Genomic DNA, 20,464 nt, shown 5'->3' with positions numbered 1-20,464 from the left:
TGTGACATCCCCATGATGGCAGTGATGCACATTGCTAGAGATTGTTGGTTTACTGGAGCTGGAAAGAAAGACCTAATGGCTCTTGGGCAGAAGACCGCTGGGAGAGGGTGCTTCTGAACCATAAACAATAGCATGAGCCACATGTGCCTTACACATGTTCCAGCTGCAGTAGGTAAGCGCACCAGAGCCTGCTTCTTGCCACTAAAGAATGCTGTGTTCTCTAAGGAGAATGCTTTTAGTTAAATGATAATCATCACTTGCTTGCTGTCAATAAATGTGTGGGTCAGTCTCTGTTCGAGGCTCTCAGCTGGGAATGCCAAGGCCCCATGTCTGTCCCATAACTTTTTGCTCTCTATCTCTGTGTCTGCCTCTTAATTCCTTCAGCTCCACCTGAGTTGGGATCTCCATGACTGAGCTGGTCTCAGCAAAGCTGACACAAACAAGCAATGGGGAGAGGATTCCCTGATTATAAATAGTGCTGGGAAAACTAGCTAGCCATATGTGGAAGATTTAAACTGAACTCCTTCATTACACCATATACAAAAATCACCTCAAGATGGATTAAAGACTTAAATGTAAAACCCAAAACTATAAAAACCCTGGAACACAACCTAGGCAACACCGTTCAGGACGTAGGCATGGGTGACGATTTCATGACAAAGATAGCAAAAGCAAGTGCAACAAAAGCAAATATTGAGGCTTCGAGCTGAACCTGATCAGAGCCAAGTCATCTCAGCAGCACTGCCGAGACCTCCACCCAGGACAGCCCCTCCCTAGGCCTCTCTCCTCTTGCCTGCAAGTCCCCTCTCCTCCTAGGCATCCTGGATCTGATATCCTGGGGTAAACCACCTTTGGTGCGTTGGACTGAGCTGCTTCTATTTGGCTGTAAAATCAATAGAAGAGAAAAGGAATGTCCCATTGCCAACTGACTTGATCTGAATAAGTCAATACAGGTTTACGGTGTCAGACTTGATGAGGATGGAAAAGATTGTTTTGGAGAAAGTGTGTTGGAAAGTCAAAGCTACTACTGCCATTCAATTTCTGCAACTGTGTTATTCACTCCTTCAAGAGAGCTTGCCATTTGAAAGGAGAAATAGCATTAATTTTAAAAGACTAGAAGCTCAACTTAAGGCATGTCATTGCAGGATCGTATTTCTAAAGCAAAGCCTTCTGTGTTGGCATTGTCTATCGCTGGATTAGAGATCCAAGCACAGAAGTGTGTACAGTTAACAGAAGGAGCGGAATGCCTTCACAAACATTCCAACATAAATTGCAGAGATTTGACCTTCTGGCAAGAGTTTGTATCCAAACGTTTAACTGAATATTCATTAAACAAGTGTTCCAAACCAAATATTCAGAAGCTGAAATGGATTGTTTCTGGGCATACTGCATGGCAATTGAAGCATAGTTACTACAGAATAACTCACCTTCCAACAATTCCTGAAATGGTTCCTTAAATGGATTATTACAGCACCAAAAAACTTCTCTGAAGCCCTTCTCCACAAGTTTGTTCTATAGATTCCATAATATTACAATGGATTTAAGCTATGAAGCCTCAAAACATCATGAGATAAGCATGATGGGCTCAGACTTCAGAAAACTGCCTAATTAATGTTACACTGTAGTGGAATTATGTTTAGATTTGAATTTGTCTGTGAAGCATTCAAATCGAAGCTAAAAGCCTAAATATGAAATGCTAATGACAAGCCTGAGAAGGTAAACTGTGAATTTTCATTTCTATCATTGATCTAACTTAAGTATTGGATCAATATCTTTAGGTGGTATTGAAAATGGCATCAGAAGAGCCATACTAATACCATCAACTATCGGTCTTCCCACAGCTTCAATCACTCTCATTATCCTAATCCTACTCTTACTTAATTTAAATATTAAATTTTAAGTTATGAGGTTTACTTCAAAAGCAACATTTCACAAATGCGCTTTTAAGGCATAATAAGGGTTAACATTCTAGGCAGTATAAACACACCCCATGATGCAAGTAATAGATAATCCAAAGATGTGGACTTTATTCCTATATAAGAATTACATTTAAATTTGAGGGCATTTTATATAAAGAAAAATACAGACCTAGAAAGTTTGGCATATTCATTAAGTTATCTTCAATATTTTTTTCTAGAAAACAGGTGACATTTGTATCTATAATAAAATTTTTATACAGAACTTACTGCCTCAAACTGAATCCCATAAAAAATTAGTTTCTGTTGTATTAGTAACTCAGAATGAATTATCACTTTGAAAATTTGCTTTCCCACAGTAAGGTAAGTTCAGGCTAGATTCAACACTCCAGATGATTTTTAACTAAAGACTATTTTTAAATTAGAAGTGATGGCAGTTTTTTAAAAAGAGAATATACTTCCACTGATGCCCTTACTGTGCTAAAACAAAGTCTTAAGAAAAGCAAGTAGAGACCCTCATAACTATGAATGAGTCTGCTGAGGTAGTATTTAAGATTCTCCATGTCAGTCAGTACATGTAAGAAGTGCAATGTTAAAGTGTTGTAAACAGTTACTCAGTGCACTGTATAGCCTGAGTCCATCCAGAATTAGTTGTAACCAATTGGCTGTAACCAATTTGACATCACGTATGGATCAATACACAATGAAAAACCAAAGAACCACTGTCTTATCCTTAACTTTTATAAACTATGTTTTACGGGTAACTTTTTAGTTTTCCCAAAAGGCTGATAAATTTCAATATTTTGAATATGTCATTGTTAATTTTGAGTTGGCAGAAGTAAACTAACCAACTACCATCATGTTTTAGTACTAAGGGATATACCTTTCAATAAAATTACTGAAATGCAAAAAAAAAATAGCAAATATTGGCAAATGGAATCTAATTCTAAAAAGTTTCTGCACAGCAAAAGAAATTATCAACAGAGAAAACAGACAACCTACAGATGGGGAAAATGTTTTTGCAAGTTATGCCTCTGACAAAGGTCTAATATCTAGCATCTATAAGGAACTTAAACAAATTTACAAGAAAACAACAACCCCATTAAAAAGTGGGCAAAGAATATGAACAGACACTTCTCAAAAGGACATACATACAGCCAAAAAACACAAGAAAAAAAGCTCAACATCACTGATCATTAGAAAAATGCAAATCAAAACCACAATGAGACACCATCTCATACCAAGCAGAACAGCGATTATTAAAAAGTCAAAAAATAACAGATGCTTGCAAAGTTATGGAGAAAAAGGAACCGTTATACACTGTTGGTGGGAGTGCAATTTAGGTCAGCCATTGTGGAAGACAGTGTGGTGATTTCTCAAAGACCTAAAGAGAGAAATACCATTATACTCAAAGAAATATAAATAATTCTATTATAAAGACACATGCACACATGTTGAGCAGCACTCTTCACAATAGCAAAGACATGGAATCAAATTAAGTGTCCATCAATGGTAGACTGGATAAAGAAAATGTGATACATATATGCCATGGAATACTATGTAGACAACAAAATAAATGAGATCATGTCCTTTGCAGGAACATAGGTAAAACTGGAAGTCATTAGCAAATTAATGCAGGAACAGAAGAGCAAATACTGCATGTTCTCACTTTTAAGTGGGAGTTTAGTGACAAGAATGAATAGAGACAGAGAGGGGAACAACACACACTGGGGCCTTTCAGAAGGTCCAGGGTGGGAGGAGGGAAAGGATCAGGAAAAATAACTAATAGGTACTAGGCTTAAACCCTGTGTGGCTGAATAATCTCTGCTGCAAACTCCCACGACACAAGTTTACCTATAAAACAGCCTGCACTTGTGCCCCTGAACTGAAAATAAAAGTTAGAAAAAGAAACCAATCTGTAGATTCTGCTAATTGCTGAGTAAGTCTATTTCAATTATGCAAACCAGTGCTGAGGAGATAATCACAGGGTGGGTCGGGCCCCACTGTGAGAATGGTTCATATATGTGTTAGGCCTTCAGGTTTTCTATTCTTCCTAATTTAATCTTGACAGGTTGCACGTTTCTAGGAATTTATCCATTTCCTCCAGGTTTTCCAGTTTGTCAGTACAGAATTGTTCATAATGGTCTCTAATGATCTTTTATATTTTTGTAGTATCACTTGTAGTGTTTCTGTTTTCTGATTTTGTTTGAGTCTACTCTCTGTTTTTCTTGGTTTGTCTAGCTAGTAGCTTATCAATTTAGTTTATTTTCTTGAAGAACAAAATTTCCCTGTATTGATCACTTACATGGTTTTTAAAAGTCTTTAGTTCTGTTCTGATCTCTATTATTTCTTTTCTTCTAATTTTAGATGTGGTTTGTTGCTTTTCTAGTTCCTTAAGTTTCATTGTTATATTGCTAATTTGTAATGTTCCTACTCCTTTTAGGTAGGCATTTACTGCTGTAAACTTCCCCTTTAGCCCTGTTTAACTGTATCCCACAGGTTTTAATATGTTGTGTTTCCATTTTCATTTGTTTCAACAAACTTTTTGATTTCCATCTGAATTTCTCTGTTCACTCAATGTTTATTCAGGAGCGTGCTGTTAGTTTCCATGTATTTGTCTAGTTGCCAATGTTTCTCTTGGTGTACATTTCTAGTTTTATTCCACTGTGGCCAGAGAAGATATTTAATAGGATGTCAATTTTTGAAAATTTGTTGAAACTTGTTTTGTGGCTTAATATAGGCTCTCTCCCGGAAAATGTTCCATGTGTTCATGAAAAAAATGTATATTCTGTAGTGTTAGATAGCATGCTCTGTAAACATCTGTTAGCTTTATTTGGTCTGAAGTTTAGTTTAAATCCAATGTTTCTTTCTTGATTTTCTGTGTAGATGATCTATCTAATGCCGAGGTTTAGATGTTGAAGTCCCCACTATTCTTGTAGTGGAATCTATCTCTCTTGTCAGATGTAGTAATTTCACAGGCTGCTATTTGTTAGAAAAGAAAACGATTTGGGGGCTGCGTTTCATTAAAAGAAAAACCTTACTGAGGACTTCTGTACCCTCACTATCTGCCTAAATAATTTCTTCTTAACTCCTATATCACTGCCAGAATCTGAGCCAGAATGAGGTGACAGAGAGAGCTGGGACTGCGCAGAATGCATTTTAGTAAAGATGGCTGAGTGGTAGTGGTGATGTCCAGTTTCCAGGTGCAGCAGTGACATCTGTCCTAGCGTCAGTGTCCAGTGTCCAGCACCAGGGTGTCAGAGGTGTGAGCAGTGGCGTCTGTGCTCAGCAGCAGGGGCAGTTGTTCCTAGGAGGGAACTGATCCAGGGTGGGCTGTGGATTCTGTTCCTGGATGTGCAGTTTTTAGCCTGGTTCTGTGGCCTTCCCCACAATAAAATTAACCACCAACACCAGATATATGACTTCATGTGTAAATTAGAGAAATTTATTTTCATAGTTTGCTCCAAGAAGTGAGTGAGAAATCAGTGTGTGGCCCAGTATCAGAGGGCAGCACTCAAAGGTGTTCTTTGTGTGAGAGCCACATCCTGAATTGTCTACCTGGCTTCTACACATTGGTGGAGAGATCAACAGGGAATCACATCTCATAACTGATGATATACCTCCTGTCTTTTGTTTCTGAGAGAAAAATATTCTTTTACACAAGGTTGAAAATCTACCCCATTCACCCACCCTGGTCACTCTGATCTCTGATATCAGTGGTTCCCAATATAGCTCCCAACAGGGAGGGCAGAGGCTTAGAAAATACTCGGGCTGCCTCCCAGAACTCCTGTCTCAGAGTATTACGCACAAGACCAAGACATCACTTACATAACAAGCACTACAGGCAGGCTGATGCTCAGACATGTGGGATCCTGGTGTTCCTGATCTGGAGACCAGAAACATAGGCTCCAGTCTTGTCATAAATCCAGAATCTCTTGCTCAAACCTAGACTTCTTGGATCTCAGCACCATGTCCAGGTGATCCCTGTGCACATCGGAGGTCAGAACTGTGCAGTCTGCTCTGGGTGTGGTCTGATCAGTTCCCTTAGAACTGGACGTCCAGGGTTCAGTCCTTGTACTCATTCTCTTCCGTAGCTAGTCACTTCCCTGGTGCCCTCATCCATGCTTAAGGTTTTAAGTGTTGTTTATATGGTGTGACCTCCTAAATCTATTTATCCAGCCCAGTCTAGTTCTCATTTCCCCTAAACTCTGGAGTTGTCTGTCCAACTGCCACCCCAGCTCCCTCACCTGCATTCCTAGTAGACATCTCCTCCACTGAGTGCCTGGGATGCCCCCTCCTCACTATGCTCCTGCCAGAGTCTCCCCATTTCCACAGCAGCTCCACCCTTCCTTCTACTCACTCGTTTTACAACTGTGGGTGTCCTTGATTCGTCTTTCTCACACCACAGATACAATCCATTGGCAAATGCTGTGAGTCCATCTTAAAATGCATCCAGAATCCCCTCACGTCCTACTATTTCCCCTGCTCACACCCCAGTCAAGGTAACAACATCTCCAGCCTGGAATACTACACTTGCTTCCCACTGTTTTCCCTTCTACCTCCCTTGTTCCTCGCCTCTCAATTCTGTTCTCAGCACAGCAGTCAGAGATCCTTTTAAAAGAGAAGTTGTACCATGTCTCTCTTCTGCTCAATACTGTCTGCTACCTCCCCATCTTACTCAGAGCAAGGATCAGATGCTTCCCCACACCCTCCAGGCCCACGTGCCCTGGCTGTATCTTTGACCTCACCTCAGATTATCTCTGTCCAGCCCTCCTGGGCTCCTTCCTCTCCTGGGAACTCAGACACCTTCCTGCCATAGTGCATTTGCACTGGAGGTTCCCTGCCTGGAAAGAACTTTTCCAGATATCCTGACACTCCTCATGTCCCTCAACTCTTTCCTCAAAGGTCACCTTTGCAACATGGCACACACTGACTACCCCAACACAACAGCCACCTTCCCTGCGCCCACTGCCCACACCCTGGATCACCTACCTCACAGCACTTCCCACCTTCTAACACTTTCTTTCCTTGCTCTGATTATAGTGTATCTATCATCTGCCTCTTCCCACTGGAACACATGCTCCACAAGATTAGAGATTTTTCTGATTTTACTTCAATGATCCTCCCCATACGGAGAACCACTCTGTCCTATGTCTGGCTGACAATGAAGGTTACTGTAGAGCATCTCCTATTCTAAAGGCAGTATCTTTATTAACATAGACTCAGACCAAGTGCTGTTTCTTGGCAGCTACAGCACAAGGACCCCTCACACTGACATTGAAGCCACCTGTACTTATCTCAGCAGGGCTGCTAGTGTATCCTCCCTCCCTAATCCCTCCCCCCACACCAACTCCCAACCCACACACACCTGCATACTGCAACACACAATCACGCTTCTCTCTTCAGGAAATAGTCCTTGATGATGGGTCCAATTTCACAAACAAATGTGTCTAAATTAGCCTCTGCTTTAGATTCATGAGTTGGGATTGGAGCCAGCACCAAAATCACTGGAACCAGGGCAGGGAGAGAGGGCAGGAGAGCAGAGCAGAAGAGGAGCCCTAGAAGGAGGTCAGGAGCTAAATGGGTCTGAAACTTTGTCTCAGAAACACAGAGACTCCCATGTGCAGGGGCCGCCCTGGGTGATGTGTGAGCCTATGTGGTCACAGCTTCAGCTGAAAAAGTTTCCACTAAGGGGACAAGGACAATGGAGCAGTGAAGCTGACCCAGCTGAGGACTGACCACATAAAGCCCATGATGGACTCAGCAGCAACTGGGCACAGGCCCAGTCCACACTCGGCTCCTCACAGCCTTCTCCATCCCCACCTGCAACAGACTCACCACAGCGAACATGCGGACTCTGGAAGGTTCTCAGGTCTTTATTTCTCTCTCAAATTTTAGGAATTGAATTATTTAATTAACCCATCAACCTCTCATGGAAAATATTTGAGAAAACAAATTTATATTCAGATTTTTATTTTCCGTAGGGAAGTAGGAGGTTGTAGCTCAATGAACCATGAAGTTGAGATGGAGATGGAAACACCCAGCCCCACCTCTCTGGAACAGGAAAGATGACTGGGGAGGGAACAGATCAGCGTGGGGACAGGAGTCACGGTGGACACGGGGTGGGCTGTCTCTCCACCTCCTTATGTTATGCTAACAGGGACGCAGACACATTCAGATGCCTTTGCAGGAAGAGATGCCAGAGGCTCTTCAATTCACAAAGGGGAGGTGTGAAGAAATCCTGCATCTCAGTCCCACACAAGGCAGCTGTCTCAGGCTACAGAAGACAATAGTCATGAACAAATTCAGGTTAGTCATGGTAAGTGATGACACTCTGAACAGCCCACCACACACTCAAAACATCCCAATCAAATAATCACCATTACCCCGTCCTTTCCCCTCTGCCTTACCCCGCACCCACTTCAGACCCTCAGAATCTCACCTTTACAAGCTGTGAGAGACACATCAGAGCTCTGGGCACTGTCACTGCCTGGGATAGAACAAAAACAGGACCTGGTCAGAACCAGCAGGAGATGTGGGACAGGAGGAATTATGGGATGGGTGAGCTCCTCCACACTCCCACCCCCACCACTTACACGCAGCCTGAGAGTAGCTCCCTCCTTTTCCACCTGTGGGAAGAAAATGTCCTGTGAAGGGCAGGGAGAAGGGAGGGCCATAAGACTTTAGAGGAACCTCCTAGTCTTGGACCCAAGAGAAGTTTCGAGAACCATGATTACACACCCAGGGCAGGATCAGTAAACACCAAGAAAGTGGTTGTGGGTCCTGGACCAACCACCCTCTTAAGGTCTGTCCTTAGCAGGGACCTTCCCCTGACTCGTGATTGCTGGAATCAGGTCCCCAACACCATAATCATCAAGGTGATACATCTGTCCTTCATTGTCACATGTGCTTCACAAAAGAATAAGTGCTGGCACACAGGGCCCCAGGCTGGCTGGGCCCAAGTGTGGAAGATGCTTCCCAGTAATGAGGCAGGCAACACTTCTACCTGAGGTTTAAAATACCCAGCGTGACAAGAAAACCCAGACCACACCCCTCACCCCTTCCCTACCTGAGCTCTTTCTCCTCCACATCACTGCAGTGACCACAGCTCCAGTGACCACAGCTCCTAGGACAGCCAGGCCAGCAACAATGCCCATGATGGGGATGGTGGGCTGGGAAGACGGCTCTGGGAAAGGAGGGGAAGGTGAGGGACCCTGATCCCAGACCTCAGCCCTGACCCTGCTGAAAGCTCCAGAAGAGCTCCTGCTTTCCCTGAGAAGAGATGTGACCCCTCATTCCCTCCTTACCCATCCCCCTCCTTACCCCATCTCAGGGTGAGGGGCTCCAGCAGCCCCTCGTGCTGCACATGGCACGTGTATCTCTGCTCTTCTCCAGAAGGCACCACCACAGCTGCCCACTTCTGGAAGGTTCCATCCCCTGCAGGCCTGGTCTCCACAAGCTCTGTGTCCTGAGTTTGGTCCTCCCCACCCAGCTGCCAGGTCAGTGTGATCTCAGCAGGGTAGAAGCCCAGGGCCCAGCACCTCAGGGTGGCCTCTTGGTCAGAGGTGGGGTGGTGGGTCACATGTGTCTTTGGGGGTTCTGATGGGAAGAGTCAGAAAATTTAGGCAATTTGCATCTCTCATGGGACACTCCAGCATCATCCATGTGACCACCCTGAGAATGGACAGGACACCTGGGGTGGGGAAGGGAGCACAGAACCCAGACAGCAGCCTGGACACAGGCACCTGGGATAATCTATTCTTTGAAAAGTTCTAGTATCTGAGGGAAGAACAGCGACTTCTGGTCGTGACCTGACTGGAGGCCGAGGGACTGAGAAAAGCTGGAATCGGACCTTCAAACACATTGAGTGTGAGGCAGAGAACAAAGTCTGAGAGAAAAAGTCACGGTGCCCAAGGCTGCTGCAGGGGTCAAAGGGGACTCCGATCAGTATTCCAGGGACTGTCTTCCCCTCCATTTCCTCAGAGACGTCATCCCTTACTTGTCCTAGAGAGCAGAGGGGGCTCTCAGAGGAAACTCAGGAATACTCATGCCATTCTCCATTCAAGGGAGGAAGATATTCTAGCACTGATCCTGTTTCCTCCCCTCCTCCTGGGAGACCATCCTGGGAGATCTTTAGGAGATGGGGACGGCTCCCCACTGCCCCTGGTACCCGGGCGCTGCAGGGTCTCCTTCCCGTTCTCCAGGTGTCTTTTGAGCCACTCCACGCACTCCCCCTGCAGCTGTGCCCTCAACTGCTCTGCATATTTCTCTGCCTCCAACTTGCGCCGGGTGACCTGAGCTGCCGTGTCTGCGGCTGTCCAGGAGCGCAGGTCCTCCTTCAGGGCGACGTGATCCTTGCCGTCGTAGGCTATGCGGTAGTACCCGCGGAGGAGGCGCGCATCGGGCCCCAGGTCGCAGCCAAACAACACCTGGAGGGTGTGAGACCCTGCCCCGCCGTTGCAGTCAGCGCAGCACGCCCAGCCCCGCCCCTACCAAACCACAGGGATTTTGGCCTAAACTGAACATGAAACTGGATACAGGTGCCTTGGGGCTCTCCCGCGTCCAGGGTACGGGCGGGTTCTGCAGCCTCGGGGTAGATCTTGGGTCCAGAGACTCAGGGCGACCCGGGCCGTCCGTGGAGGATGGGGAGGGGTCGTGACCTGCGCACCGGACCGGGGTCACTCACCTGCCTCGCTCTGGTTGTAGTAGCCGCGTATGTCCCGCAGGTTCACTCGGCAAGCCTGTGCGCAGGCCTTGGCTATCCCTGTCAGCCCGTCCCAATACTCCGGCCCCGCCTGCTCTGCCCACTGCGCCCGCGGCTCCATCCTGGGAATCGCGGCGTCGCTGTCGAACCGCATGAACTGAGTGTCGTCCACGTAGCCCACGGCGATGAAGCGGGGCTCCCCGCGGCCGGGTCGGGACACAGCGGTGCTGAAATACCTGAAGGAGTGGGAGCCTGGGGACGAGAGGGGCTGAGACCGCCGACCCTCCTCTGGGGGCAGCTCCCCGGGTCCTGCGTCCCCTCCCAACGGTCCCCTCACTCCTCCCCGCAGAGATCGTTTCCCTCCCGATCCCTAACTCACTTGCCGAGGTCTTGGACAGGGCCAGGGCCCCTGAGAGCAGCAGAAGGAGGGTTCGCGGCGCCATGACTCCAGCTTAGGCGTTAGGGGAGAATTTGAGTCCAGGTAGGTGACTGGGGGCGTCAGAACCCGGGACCGCGGCGACGCCGATTGGCTTCTCTAGAAACCCGGCACCCAAAGGAAGTGAGAACTGGGGAGGCGTCATAAGTATCCAGGAAGAAGGACTTGACTGGTTGGGAGAAGTGGAACTCAGGGGAGTGGGAAATCCTCAACTCTGTGCCTCCCCAATACAGACACGGCCCTCGGCGCCTGAGACCCTGAGAGCCACGCCCAGGAACTAGGACTTTGTCCTGATCCCTCTTCTACCCCAAGCCTCGTTGTCACACTGGCCAAGGATCTGTCTGTGGAAACCAGAGGGAGATCCCCAGGCTGCGCCCAGCCTCTTCCCCTTCATTTATCCTCCTGGAATCCCCCTCCCTGAACTGGACTCCCTACCTCCCACTCCTTACCTCTCCACTTGGATTCTTGCACAAGGAAATTCACCACGGGGAACTGGATGCCAGAGAGTGAGCTCGCCCTGGGAATGGGGGTGTATGTAGGGACAGGGGTTTTCTCTCTAAACCTGGTGAAGTTTTGTCTGAAGCTACCAGATAGAGGTTCTCATAGAGATCAGTTTCCTTTTTGTTTATTAATACAATAGGTAGCACAATATTGGTAAGCCCTGAATAATTAGAATTCTAATCGTAAAAGACCTGTGTCAAAACAGCATTACAGTTAAACTCTCAAAGCTCCTAAGTTTTACTTTCCCCGTCTATGGATCTGTGACTCTTGATTGTTGCATTTAAAATTATCTCATTCCCTAGCTGGAGTTTCCCTGTGTGAGTCCAGAGCATCTCCTGAATACAAAGAAGCAGGTTTGCTACTGTATATTGATCGGGGAGCCTGTAGTCATCACCTCAAAGTTGCCAGTGGTCGGTGCAGTCCCAATGCTCTTCAACAATGCTCTAGCACTGCCTGCTTTTGTGAACTAGGCACATGTAAGCAGTGTGCATATTTTATTCAGACACTTGCTATTTTTGAAGTCCTTTTTTTAAAAAATCATAGGGAAGCCATTAGCTTTTAGGCAGTCCCACAAATTGTATTAAATACCGAAAGCAAAGAACCCCCTCCTAGGCCCTTCCACTGCTTTAGAATTCTTTCCTCACCTCCTGCTTCACCAGCCCTTCTCTCTGCCCCTCTCATCCCTCAGACCCTCCTGTCCCCTCAGTTCCTGTTGCCCAGTCACTCTCAAATTGTGGCACTGTAGAGAACAGTTCCTTTTCCCTAAAAACTTTCTTTATGTCCCTTTCTATTTAATCCTTGCCTCTCACCGTCACTACCTTCCCTTTACTCAACAACTGCTCTGCTTTCTTTGACTGCAAGAGTGAAATTTCTAGAATTTCATGGACATGCAATCATGTGTAGTCCTTTGTTTGGTCTCTCACTCAGCATAACAATGTTTGAGATGATGCCATTCATTCCTTTTTTGTTGCTCAGCAGCTGCCCAGTTTTGCTGGACTCCCAGTTTGCTCATTGGTTTCTCTATTCTCCAGTTGATAGACATGGGAATTACTCCAGTTAGTGTTTGTTATCAATGAAGCCATTATAAATAACTGCTCACAAGTATGGCCTTACATTTTTACTTCTTTTAGATAAATGCATATTTATGGAATTGCTGGGTCATGTGGTATTGGATGGGTAGCTGTATAAGAAATTGCCAAACTGCTTTACAAATTGACCGCAACATTTTTTACATTTGCACCAGCAGTATCAGACCTTCCTATTTTTTCCATATTCTTGCCAGTATTTAGACTTATCATATATCTTTTTAATTTTACCTATTCTAGGTGATGTGTGGTGGGTGGTTTCTCATTGTGGTTTTAACCTGCACTTCTTGATGACTAGTATTGTTTGCTATCTTTTCATGTTCATCTAAGTGACTTATTACATACATATTATGAACTTTTTGGAGAATTCAATGATTAATTCAGAGAATTTTTCCAAATTCCCTAGTGTTTTTTACATATGTAATGAAGCTGGTGACAAAGAAAGATATTTGTTTCTTCCTTTTCTATCAATCTTTTTTCTTTTAAAATTATTTGTATTTAATAGAGATGCAGTCTCACTATCAGGCTGGTCTCAAACTCCTGAACTCAAGTGATCAGCCTCCCAAAATGCAGGGATCACAGGTGCGAGCCACAATGCCTGGTCCTTCTATTGGTCTTTTATTTCATTGTCCTGCCATGTTGCACTGGTTAGGATGCCTGTTAGGTGTTTAAACAAGAATGATGAGAACTCACATGTTTGTTTATAAGGAACTTAAACAAATTTACAAGAAAAAAACCCAGCCCCATAAAACAGTGGGCAGAGAATATGAACAGACCCTTCTCAGACGACATTTATGTGGCCAGGAAACATATGAAAAAAAGCTCAATATCACTGATCATTAGAGAAATGCAAATCAAAACCACAATGACATATCATCTCTTGCTAGTCAAAATGGCAATTATTAAAAAGAAAAAACAGATGCTGACAAGGCTGTGGAGCAATAGGAACACTTTTACACTGTTGGTGGGAATGTAAACTGGTTCAACCATTGTGGAGGACAGTATGGCCATTCCTCAAAGATCTAGAACCAGAAATACTATTTGACTCAGCAATCCTATTACTCGGCATATACCCAAAGAAATATAAATCATTCTACTATAAAGACACATGCACATGTATGTTTATTGCAGTACTGTTTGCAATAGCAAAGACAGGAAACCAAATAAAATGTCCGTCAATGATAGACTGGATTAGGATAATGTGGTACATATATACCATGGAGTACTACACAGCCATGAAAAGGAAGGAGTTCATGTCCTTTTCTGGGACATGGATGAAGCTGGAAGCCATCATCCTCAGCAAACTAACACAGGAACAGAAAATCAAACACCGCATGTTCTCACTTCTAAGTGGGAGCTGAACAATGAGAATACATGGACACAGGGAGGGGGACATCACACACCAGTGCCTGTTGGGGAGTAGGGATTGAAGGGAGGGTACTTAGAGGATGGGCCAATAGGTGCAGCAAACCACTATGGCAGACTATGTAACAAACCTGCAGGTTCTGCATGTGTCCTGGAACTTAAAGTAAAATAAAATAAATTAAATTAAAAAAGAAAGTGCATGTCTTACATGTACACATATGTTCATTGCAGCACTATTCACAATAGCTAAGACTTGGAATCAACCTAAATGTTCATCAATAGTAGACTAGATAAAGAAAATGTGACTGCCTGTAATCCCAGCACTTTGGGAGGCCAAAGGGGGCAGATCATGAGGTCAAGTGATGGAGAAAACCCTGGCCAACATAGTGAAACACCATCTCTACTAACAATACAAAAATTAGCTGGACATGGTGGCATGTGCCTCTAGTCCCAGCTACTTGGGAGGCTGAGGCAAGATAATCGCTTGAACTCGGCAGGCAGAAGTTGCAGTGAGCTGAATCATGCCACTGCACTCCAGCCTGGCGACAAAGTGAGACTTCATCTCAAAAAAAAAAAAAAAAAGAAGTGGGAAATATACACCATAGAAAACTATGCAACCATTAAAAAGAATGAGATCATGTCCTTTGCAGGAACATGGATGGAGTTGCAGTCCATTATCTTTAGCAAGCTAATGCAGGAACAGAAAACCAAATACCACATGTTCTTACTTATAAGCGGGAGATAAATGATGAGAAAACATGGACATGCAGAGGAGAACAACACACACTGGGGTCTGCTTGAGGGTGGAGGGTAGGAAGAGGGAAAGGATCAGGAGAAAGATCTAATGGTTTTTCAGGCTTAATACTTGGGTGGATAGTAATGGGTACAGAAATAATCTGTACAAGAAAACCCCCATGACACAAGTTTACCTATATAACAAACCTGCACATGTACCCCTTAACTAAAAATAAAAGTTACAAAAAAAAAAAAAAAAAGAAAGAAAGAAAGAAAGAAAGAAAGAAAGTGCATATCTGGAAAACTGCATATAGTTTGGTTCTGTGTTTTTTTTAAACCAAGTCACACAATTGCTGCTCTTCATTGGAGTGTTGATTCATGTAGGTTTTTGTCATTATTGATGTGATAAGTGTTAGGTCTACTATGTTATTTTCCCAGTTTTTCTTTCTCTGTTCCTCTTGTCCTGACCAATGACTTCTTATTAGAAACCATACAAACAAAAGAAAGTACAATAACATTTTTAAAGTGCTGCAAGAATAAAAGGTCAACTAATAATTTTATATCCAGCACAGATGTCCTTCAAGGAAAGGCAAGATAAGAAGATATTTTAGGTAAAAGAAAATTGAGAGAATTTGTCACCAGCAGATCTGCACAGTAACAACTGGTAAAGAAAATTCTTCAGGCTAGCGGCAAGTGATACCAGGTGGGAAATGAGATTATCAGAAAAGATGAAGATGATAGAAAATGGTAAATATTGAGCTAAGTGCAAAAGATTATCCTGCTCCCTTCACTTCCTCTTACTTTATATACATCGAATTGTTTAAAGATAAGAAAAAGTAAAAAGTTCTTTTTTGTGGGGCTTATAACCTATATAGATATATTACATACAATATCTATATCATAAAAGATGAACTTTTTTTAGAGGATAAATGGTTGCAAGTTTTCTATATTTATGGGTACTAGTACATTATTAACTGAAAATGAACAATGAAATGTTAAGAAAGAGTTAAATTCTGAAGGAAAGTGAGACACACAAAAAAATTTAAAAGATCAGCAAATCTCAGAGATGGTTTTTTTGGAAAAAAAAAAAAAAAAAAAAAAAATCTTAGCCAGTCTTGAGTCTCATCATCCTATGATTTCAGAACTGTTATGAATACAAAGGTAGTCAAAAAACAGTCCTGCCCAGAAAGAGGAGTTATCCCTAAATATGGTGGCCCTGGGACAGCTGGCCCTCCCTGCTGGACCTCTTCCACGTGGGCACTTTCTGCAGTGACTCTGTTGCCTTTCTATTCCACTCTACCCAGTGTCCTGACCCAAGAGACAAGGGGTGTCTGCTGCTGTGTCCACACTTGGAGAAAGAAACCATGGTGGTGTCAGTACAGTATGAGCCAGGATGACAGCTCATGCCTGTAATCCCAGCAATTCAGGACACTAAAGCAAAAGGATTGCTTAAGATCAGGAGTTGGAGACCAGCTTGGACAACATATGAGACCTTCTTCTCTAAAACATAAAATAAAAATAAGTACCCTTACCTGGGCATGGTGGTGGGCACTTATATTTCCAGGTATTGGGGACACTGAGGTGGAAAGATCCCTTCAGCTCATGAATTCAAGGATGCAGTGAGCTATGATTGCACCACTGGACTCCAGCGCAGTCACAGAGGGACATCTTGACTCTAAAAAATACATTGTAAACCTTTGCTCACTATAGGTTATTTTGGTTATTATTTATTCAATGTATATTTTGATTTTATTTTACTGGCAACACAATAAATCAGGACATGCTGAAAGTAGAAATCACATCCACTTTCCAGTGTTAAAAAGCCTAGTCCAGGGAAGTGAGGAGACAGTCCTCATTGGCTTTGAGGATTCAAGGAGAACGAGACGGGCTGGGCAGGAAGCTTTTTACTTGGAACCTGGAGGGAGAGCAATGACACCCCTCTCTCCACCTTAAAGCTCATCCTGGGCATCCACCTCCTGGGAGCAGAAGCGGTGCAGCAGCGCCACCTGGTGGTTCATGCGCTTCCTTTTTCAGATCACGCATAGCCCTAAGATCCACCTCTCCTTCGCACTTGGGATTTCTTCCCTGGACACCAGCTTGAGTCAACTTTCCTGTAAAGCAAAAGAAGCGTGAGGTTACTGGGGGAGGAATGGTGTCATCTTCACCTTTGGCGAGATCCATGTCACGTGTTCAGGGGAAGGGCCAGGACTTACTCCCCATGTAGAGAGAGGCTCTGGCCGCGAAGGCGCCTGTGGAGAGGTGAGGATCAGCTCCCTCTACACTGATGGCCAAGAGCCTGCAGACGGCGGGGAAGGCTTCCCCTCAGCTGTGTCCTATCAGGTTTTTCCAAAAGTCAAGGAGTCGACCTGCATATTGCCTCTGGTGATTTGTGAGCTGCATGCACACTTGGAAATGAGGTCACCCTGCTGAGCGTCCTGGGGCTGCTGGGTGTTCTGGGTGCTGGGTGTCCAGAGAGGAAAATGCGGAGGACGCTTTGTGAAAAACAGGAACTATACTTTATAAATTATTTTTTCATTAGCCTTTGTATTATACAATAAAATATAGGACTCCAAAAGGAAAAAAAAACTGTCTAAAATTTGTGTCCTTTAATAAAAAGTAAACACGCACTACACCAGGGATAGATGTTTGCAGGGCAAACCAGAAGCCCCATCATTTGCCCCAGCCCAGCAGTAAACTCTTTCTCTTCTAACTTTTATGATCACTTCTTTGTTCTATTTTATAATTTTATCATCTAAAATTATAATTTAGTTTTACCTTTAGAAATATGCTTTGTTCTCTTTTATTTTATAGATTCTCATTGAAATGTATATTGTGTGGTAGAGCTTCCCATAGTGTGCATATTGTTGATTGCTCCCCAAGGCACAGTTCAATATGTATTTCTATTACCTGTATTGCCTCTAAATTGGTAATTGGCTATGGAGGTTAGCTAATATTCAGGCTTGATTTCTTTTTCACTTGGACTTGTTTGATGGTAGTACTGGATTCTGTTCTTCCATCAAGAGGAAGAACCAAACATTAGTTTTTTCTTGTATTGTGTTATTAATTATTATTGCTCTTCAATGGCTAAATCTGTTAATTCATGATGGGTTGCAAAAGAGTTATTATAGTCTCAGTCTCTCATTCCTTCTCACTTATTATCTGATAATTTCTATAGTAAGAGATTTACCCTCCTCTTCTGTTTACTACAAGAAACTTGTTTTTTGAGAGACTATGCCAAGCATCTACTTACCTATGACCTAGCAATTGCACGCTTAGTTATAAACCAATAGAAATATGTGTATGTGTGTGCCAAAATATATAAAAATATTATTCATAGCAGCACAATTTGTAAAATCTGGATACAAAACAATTGTCTATCAATAGTGAAGGGATAAGAAGTGTGAGCTATTATAAAGTGAAGTGTTGGACAGCCATGGGAGTGAATAGGCTATGACCACACACGTCAAGATGATGAGACCCAGGGACATGATGGTGACTACATAATACCATTCAACTAGAACTGGCAGAACTAATCTGTGTTAAGAATCAAGAGTGTACTTCTGCCAAGATGGCCGAATGGAACGGCTCCGGGTTGCAGTTCCCAGCGAGAGTAAGCCAGAAGGCAAGTGATCTCCACATTTCTAGCTGAGGTCAGGTTCATCTCACTGGGATTGGTTAGACAGTGAGTGCAGCCCAAGGAGGGAAACTGAGGCAGGGTGGAGTGTCGACTCACCTGGGAAGCCAAGGGGCTGGAGAACTCCCTCACCTAGTCTAGGGAAGCCATTAGGGGCTTTTGTGGACACTCTAGCACTCTTGCTAATATGCTGCTCTTTTCTCACGGTCTTCACAACCCACAGACCAGGAGATTCCTTCTGGTTCCTACAACACCAGCTCCCCGGGTTTCCAGCACAAAACTGGGTGGCTGTTTTAGCCACAGCAGTTTCCTATTTTTTTTCTCATATCCCAGTGGCACCTGGAACTCCAGTGAGACAGAACCGCTCATTGCCCTGAAGACAAGGGAGCTGAAGCCAGGGAGCCAAGTGATCTAGCTCAGCGGGTACCACCCCCAGGAAGACCAGCAAGCTAAGATCCAGTGGCTTGAAATCCTCACAGCCAGCACAGCAGTCTGAGTTCAACCTGGGACATGAGCTCAGTGAGGGGAAGGATGTCCCCCATTGCTGAGGCTCAGGTAGGTGGTTTTAACCTTGCCTGTGTAAATAAAGCCCCTGGGAAGTTTGCACAGCAACTAGACAGAGCCCACAGCAGCTCAGCAGTGCCTCTGCAGGCAGACAGTGACTAGGCTCCCTTCTTGCTGGGCAGGGCATCTCTGAAAAAAAGCGGTAGCCTGTCAGGGACTTATTTTAAAAAGCTCCTACCATCCTGGGACATAGCACCTGGGAAAAGGGGTGGTTGTGGGTTCTGCTTCAGCAGACTTAAATATCCCTGTCCAGCAGCTCTGAAGAGAGCAACAGATCTCCCAGCACAGCACTTGAGCTCTGATAAGGGGCAGGCTGCCTCCTCATGTGGCTCCCTGGCCCCCATTTATCCTGACCGGGAGACACATCCTACAGGAGAGCTCTGGCTGACATCTGGCAGGTACCGTTCTGAGATGAAGCTACCAGAGGAAGGAACAGGCAGCAATCTTTGCTGTTCTGCAGGCTCCATGGGTGACTCCCAGGCAAGCAGGGTCTGGAGTGGACCTCCAGCAAACGTCGGCAGGCCTGCAGCTGAGGGGTTTGATTGTTAGAAGGAATACTAAAAAACAGAAAGAAATAACTTCAAATCAACAGGAAGGACATCCACTCAGAGACTCCATCCAAAAGTCACCAACTTCAAAGACCAAAGGTAGATAAATCCACAAAGATGGGAGGAAACCAGCACAAAAAGGCTGAAATCGCCAAAAACCAGAATACCTCTTCTCTTCCAAGGGATCACAATTTCTCACCAGCAAGGGAACAAAACTGGATGGAGAATGAGTTTTACGAATTGACACAAGCAGGCTTCAGAACATGGGTAATAACAAACTTCTCCTAGCTAAAGGAGCGTGTTTTAGCCCAATGCAAGGAAACTAAGAACGTTGAGAAAACGTTAGATGAAACACTAACTAGAAAAACGACTTGGTGAAGCAGAAAAATCAAGAGTGTCTACTCTAGGGTGGGGAGGGTGGTTCATGACAAAGTAGGTCCCAAAGGTGTTTCTGGGAGGTTGTGATGGCTGTACTTTGGTGTGGATGTTGTTTGCCCGAGTGTTCACTTTGTGAAAATACGCTGCCCACTTGTGGGTTGTCCTCCTTTCTCCATGCATGCTGTGCTTCACTCAAATAGACATTTCTGGTGTTTTGAAGCAATTCTATCTACAGTAAGAAGAATTGCTCCTACTACACATCCTTGGAAACACTGCATTGAAAAAACGAGTGCAATTTTTTTAAGTTCCAGGAAATAAATACATATAAAGAGGAGAATCTGCAACAAGAGCAGTAGGCTTGGGAGCTGACACCAGAACCGCTTTGGAAATGGCTGTCGAGCCAGGAACTAGGAATCAAAACCCAAACAGGCCCATGGGAAGTGGAGGATGTGAAATGATGCCCCAGTAGTGCATGAATGAATGAGTCATGGGCAGTGGCTCATGGCTTGGCTGGCCAGTCACCAACTTGAAGAAAACAGAGTTGGAAAATTGGGAGGTGGAGGAGAGAGGTACACATAGACCTCCTCCTATAGGCAGA

The 20,464-nt window shown here is 44.4% G+C and overlaps 1 protein-coding gene and 1 pseudogene across 12 annotated transcripts in view; one reads left to right on the top strand and one right to left on the bottom strand.

The window, feature by feature from the left end:
- LOC116545445 (patr class I histocompatibility antigen, A-126 alpha chain-like) overlaps positions 1-11,078 on the bottom strand; it is a 32,534-nt gene extending 21,456 nt beyond the window's left edge. The window contains exons 1-8 of one of the 11 annotated variants that reach the window (XM_032271977.1): positions 11,000-11,078; positions 10,603-10,872; positions 10,087-10,362; positions 9,240-9,515; positions 8,986-9,102; positions 8,513-8,563; positions 8,359-8,406; positions 8,038-8,193 (exon numbers count right to left, since the gene is read on the bottom strand). In XM_032271977.1, coding sequence (XP_032127868.1) covers positions 8,189-8,193; positions 8,359-8,406; positions 8,513-8,563; positions 8,986-9,102; positions 9,240-9,515; positions 10,087-10,362; positions 10,603-10,872; positions 11,000-11,063 — 1,107 coding nt within the window. In that variant the 5' untranslated portion in view covers positions 11,064-11,078 and the 3' untranslated portion in view covers positions 8,038-8,188. Of the gene's footprint in view, positions 1-7,822; positions 8,194-8,358; positions 8,430-8,512; positions 8,566-8,657; positions 8,826-8,985; positions 9,103-9,239; positions 9,916-10,086; positions 10,363-10,602; positions 10,873-10,999 lie in introns of those variants that run through there. The other 10 variants (XM_032271975.1, XM_032271976.1, XM_032271974.1 and 7 more) reach the window with 10 other exon arrangements.
- Positions 922-2,833, top strand: LOC116545448 (annotated as a pseudogene). The gene has a single exon (XR_004266318.1). The product of XR_004266318.1 is annotated as a cyclin-G1 pseudogene (transcript).
- Positions 11,079-20,464: the final 9,386 nt, after the last annotated feature.

The sequence above is a fragment of the Sapajus apella genome, unplaced genomic scaffold (genome assembly GCF_009761245.1).
Source record: "Sapajus apella isolate SASKATOON/1434 unplaced genomic scaffold, GSC_monkey_1.0 scaffold270, whole genome shotgun sequence".
Taxonomy (NCBI): Eukaryota; Metazoa; Chordata; class Mammalia; order Primates; family Cebidae; genus Sapajus; species Sapajus apella.
Note: the sequence above shows the minus strand (reverse complement) of the source record. Positions and strands in the feature narration are given on the sequence as shown.